At 52.1% G+C, this 5,000-nt stretch overlaps 1 protein-coding gene across 1 annotated transcript in view; it reads right to left on the reverse strand.

Moving 5' to 3' along the window:
• kif19 (kinesin family member 19) overlaps positions 1-5,000 on the reverse strand; it is a gene marked incomplete at both ends in the record, with an annotated part of 51,381 nt that overhangs the window by 19,593 nt on the left and 26,788 nt on the right. The window contains 2 exons of the mRNA XM_080541548.1: positions 1,350-1,437; positions 1,571-1,681. Of these exons, the coding sequence (XP_080397674.1) occupies positions 1,350-1,437; positions 1,571-1,681 (199 nt within the window). The remainder of the gene's footprint in view (positions 1-1,349; positions 1,438-1,570; positions 1,682-5,000) is intronic.

A 5,000-nucleotide genomic window follows, 5' to 3' on the forward strand; every position in this document is an offset into this window, starting at 1 on the left:
TTCTGGGATGAGCCCCACCCAACCCCAGTGTGTTGTGTCTGTCTAGATAGAACACTGTTAAGCCCCGTTCCTAGACAGGTACTGCCTACGACATCCCTCTCCCTCTGCCCATTAAAACGATCTGGCCAATCACAATCACTCCCCCCCGGATTCTATTCGAGAACAGCGGGAGGCCCGACTGCAGGGCTTATGATTGGTGTAGTTAAAGTCATCATGAGCAGACTAGCAGGGGTTGAACAGTGATGATTGTTGTCCTGTGGTGATTGTGTCTCCACAGGCCCACTGGCTGGCTAGACACAGCCTCAGGTGAGCACCACATACAGACAGGGGCAGACGGGATACTGGAGTCACTTGGCAGGTCGATACTCTTGAATTTACCCAGCATGCAATAAAGCTCAATATGGTGGTGGCCAATGAGAACAATCCTCGGAATGAACTGAAGCCAACCCTGATTTAGGCCAGACCATTAGGTGGCCTTTGGGTCTCTCTCTCTCTCTCTCTCTGTCTCTCTCTGTCTCTCTCTCTGTCTCTCTCTCTGTCTCTCTCTGTCTCTCTCTGTCTCTCTCTCTCTCTCTCTCTCTCTGTCTCTCTCTGTCTCTCTCTGTCTCTCTCTCTCTCTCTCTCTCTCTCTCTCTGTCTCTCTCTCTCTCTCTGTCTCTCTGTCTCTCTCTGTCTCTCTCTCTCTCTCTCTGTCTCTGTCTCTGTCTCTCTCTCTCTGTCTCTCTCTCTCTCTCTGTCTCTCTCTGTCTCTCTCTGTCTCTGTCTCTCTCTCTCTCTCTGTCTCTCTCTCTCTCTCTGTCTCTCTCTGTCTCTCTCTGTCTCTCTCTCTGTCTCTCTCTCTCTCTCTCTCTCTCTCTCTCTCTCTCTCTGTCTCTCTCTCTCTCTCTCTGTCTCTGTCTCTGTCTCTCTCTCTCTCTCTGTCTCTCTCTCTCTCTCTGTCTCTCTCTGTCTCTCTCTGTCTCTGTCTCTCTCTCTCTCTCTGTCTCTCTCTCTCTCTCTGTCTCTCTCTGTCTCTCTCTGTCTCTCTCTCTGTCTCTCTCTCTCTCTCTCTCTCTCTCTCTCTCTCTCTCTCTCTCTCTCTCTCTCTCTCTCTAACATGTCTTCCTTCTATCCCTGGCCATGTGGTTGGCTTTTACAACAGATGGTTCAATAAACAGATTATCATAAATCACTATCAACAGATGAGCATAAAACCCTATTTAAACCTCCTCCCGCCCCCCCCGCTTGTAGTTGTTCTTTCTCTGCCTCTCTCTTTTCTCTTTATCCCCCCCCCCCCCTCAGGGTAAGGATGATGACAGAGTGTGAATAAATGCGTCTATTTGTTAGGAGGACGGGGGGCTTTGACAAACCTGTGGGTCCGTAGGCAAAAACAGTGGCGTTGTAGCCGGATATGAGGCCCTCGATCAGTCCCCTGGTAGTCGCCCGGTACACCTCTTCCTACACAGACACAACAACAACAACAACAACAGCATGAGGAACAGAGGAAGTCACTCACCGCTGTGTATTTCTAATAGCCTGAATGTCTCTCTTTGTCAGTCAGAACGGCCCCCTCGCCGTGCGCGGACCAAACCTGATTGGCTGAGTAGTCGAACGTCACGTCGAACATGTAGGTCTTCTCCCTGGAGCGGTTGGCACGCAGGATGTCGTCGTGGTCCTCCAGAGGATCCATCAGAACCACCATCTGAGAGAGAGAGAGAGAGAGAGAAAGATAGAGAGAGAGATAAAGGTAGAGAGAGAGAGAAAGAGAGAAAGAGAGAGAGAGATAAAGAGAGAGAGAGAAAGATAGAGAGAGATAAAGAGAGAGAGAGAGAGAGAGAAAGGTAGAGAGAGAGAAATAAAGAGAGAGAGAGAGATAAAGAGAAAGAGAGAGAGATAAAGAGAAAGAGAGAGAGAGAGAGAGAAAGAGAGAAAGAGAGAGAGATAAAGACAGAGAGAGAAAGGTAGAGAGAGAGAAATAAAGAGAGAGATAGAGAGAGATAAAGAGAGAGAGAGAGAGAGAGAGAGAGAGAGAGAGAGAGAGAGAGAGAGGGAGAGAGGGAGAGAGAGAGTGTTAGCTTAGCGATCATCCATCGAACGACATCAAAATAGACCGGTCGATAGACGCTGAGTGCTCTCATCTGAGCCAGGCCTTTTGACATGCACCCGGTCCAAAGCACGGAGCCTCTATATGCAAACATATCCACAGCTGCCTGCTCTGGACCATCTGCCACTGTGGGAAGATTTCCCTGTGCACCGTAATGGCTGCTAGTTGCCCTGCTACAGTATACGGACCATAGGCCACTGCGTGAGCATGGCCTGCGCCGTAATGGCCGCTACTTACCCTGCCTCAGTATATGCCATGTATGGTCATTATTGTGATGAGAGAGAGTGATAGGCACAATTTAGTGTGTTAGGAAATCTGAGGGTGTGTGTGAGTGTGTGCGTGTGTGTGCGCGTGCGCGTGCGTGTGTGAGTGTGTGCGTGCGTGCGTTCGTGTGCGTGTGTGTCTGAAAGTGGGTTCAGGGCACCCGGAGATACACAAAAACAACACGTTGGCGAGAGCCTTTTGAGTGTGACAGGGAAGTGGGCGGCACAGTGAACCGCGGCGCCTTTTGCCCTGCGAAAGAGCGCTCCGTGACGGACGGCTCCCATTGTGTCATGGACGTCATTTCATCAAAAGGCCAACGCCATCATACACCATTATGCCCCATCAACCACCACCTATCATTATGGAACATCAGCCTCCCTCTCTCTGGCCCGCACCGCCACTCTCCCTCCCTGTCACGAGCTGTCTAAACGGCCAAATGACCGCCAGAACAATGATACCACGTCCAATTACAAGAGGGGGGGGGGGGGGGGGGAGGGGTGAGGTAGAGAGGGAAATTACGAGGCCCCGGAACATACGAATTCACCTCACTCACAAGCTGGTGGGTCGATGAATACCTAGCGTAGCGACTACGCGAGCTATCTTGACCTGGAGCGAGCAGAGAAGAATACGTTTGAAGACGGGTATAAAAAGGGATGAATTTATGAAGCGATTATTTTTGGTTTTATGTTTGAACGCAGCTCCAAACTTTTGAGTAGATTTCAGGACTTCGGGTCCAATGGGGGCGTTTCGCGGTTCAAATGTTCTGCTGCGTTGAGCGCTGAAGCTGAAGGGCTGCCGGGTTCAGGATGGTGTGTGGCCTTCTGGGAGCTATAGCCCGCGGTGGACGGCCTGTTAGAGTACCCCCTCCACCACCGAGCTCTCACTTTGAAGCCCCTTGATTGAAATTCAAGAGGAGAGATCTGACTTTTAAACACGCACAATTACAGAGGAGAGGGGGAGACAAAGCAGACGCACGCACGCACGCACGCACGCACGCACACAAACACACACACACACACACACACACACACACACACACACATACATACACACACACACACACACACACACACACACACACAGGCATTGACGCAGGCACACACACATACGCACAAACACACACAGGCATTGACGCAGGCACACACACACACAGGCATTGACGCAGGCACACACACAGATGTAGGCACGCTCACTCACACACGCACGCACACACATACACACACATACACACACACACACACACACAAATACAGTCATAATCAGCAAAAAGAGGAGAGGAGAGGGTGATGGAGAGGAGAGAAGGGAGGGGTGAGAGGAGAGAAGGGAGGGGGGTGAGAGGAGAGAAGGGAGGGGGGTGAGAGGAGAGAAGGGAGAGGGGTGAGAGGAGAGAAGGGAGGGGGGTGAGAGGAGAGAAGGGAGGGGGGTGAGAGGAGAGAAGGGAGAGGGGTGAGAGGAGAGAAGGGAGGGGGGTGAGAGGAGAGAAGGGAGGGGGTGAGAGGAGAGAAGGGAGGGGGGTGAGAGGAGAGAAGGGAGGGGGGTGGGAGGATGACGGGGGTGAGAGGAGAGAAGGGAGAGGGGTGAGAGGAGAGAAGGGAGAGGGGTGAGAGGAGAGAAGGGAGGGGGGTGGGAGGATGAGGGGGGACAGCTGCTCAGAATGGTTTACCTCCTCTAATTCTTAGGCTAAGGACGTGCTTTGTTCTCTTCACAATACCGTGTATTCTTCCCCGCGCCAAGCGCTGACAGAGAAGAGAGAGAAGAAGAGAGAGAAAAGAAGAAGAGAGAGAAGAAGAGATGGCATTGTGCTGCTGCGGAGGAGGAGAGAGACCAGGTGAGGCCTTGGCCTTGAAGGACAAGAGGGGGGATCAGATGTAACTGTTGAAACTGCACTCCTCTCCTCCCTCCCTCCCTCCCTTCCTCCCTCCCTCCCTCCATCCCCGGATGGACGACACCAGCTCCAGCTGCGCTGACGTCCGGGCTGAGATCACGTTTCGTCAGGAAACACGACGTTGTAAACCAGACAGCTCCTCTCTGTGACCAGGGTCAGAGACATGTCTCACACACACACACACACACACACACACACACACACACACACATACACACACACAGCCTGGACCTGAGCTCCTCTCTGTGACCAGGGTCAGAGACATCACACACACACACACACACACACACACACACACACACACACTGAGGGACAGTAGGAACAACTCTGTGACCCTGACTCAGCTCAGTCTGTCTAGGAGCCTGGGTCTAGGAATGCAAGGCAGCACACTCACCTCCTGTGTGTGTGTGTGTGTGTGTGTGTGTGTGTGTACACAGTATGCATACACTACGTGTGTGTGTGTGCGTGTGTACAGTATGTGTACACTATGTGTGTGTGTGTGTGTGTGTGCTCGAGGACACCATTTACAGCCAACAGTGATGAAAGCACCTCTCCCATCTGTTGGCAGTGTTGCTTAAGTTACCCAACACACATACATACACACACACGCACGCACGCGCACGCACGCGCACGCACACGCACACACACACACACACACACACACACACACACACACACACACACACACACGCAGGCCTAACAGCTGCTGGCAGGGCAGATTCTATAGCACTCATTTTCTTAAGTCTGCTGATAGGACGTGGCGTGGTT

The sequence above is a fragment of the Nansenia antarctica genome (assembly GCF_963989245.1).
Source record: "Nansenia antarctica genome assembly, chromosome: 11".
In the NCBI taxonomy this organism is placed as follows: domain Eukaryota; kingdom Metazoa; phylum Chordata; class Actinopteri; order Argentiniformes; family Microstomatidae; genus Nansenia; species Nansenia antarctica.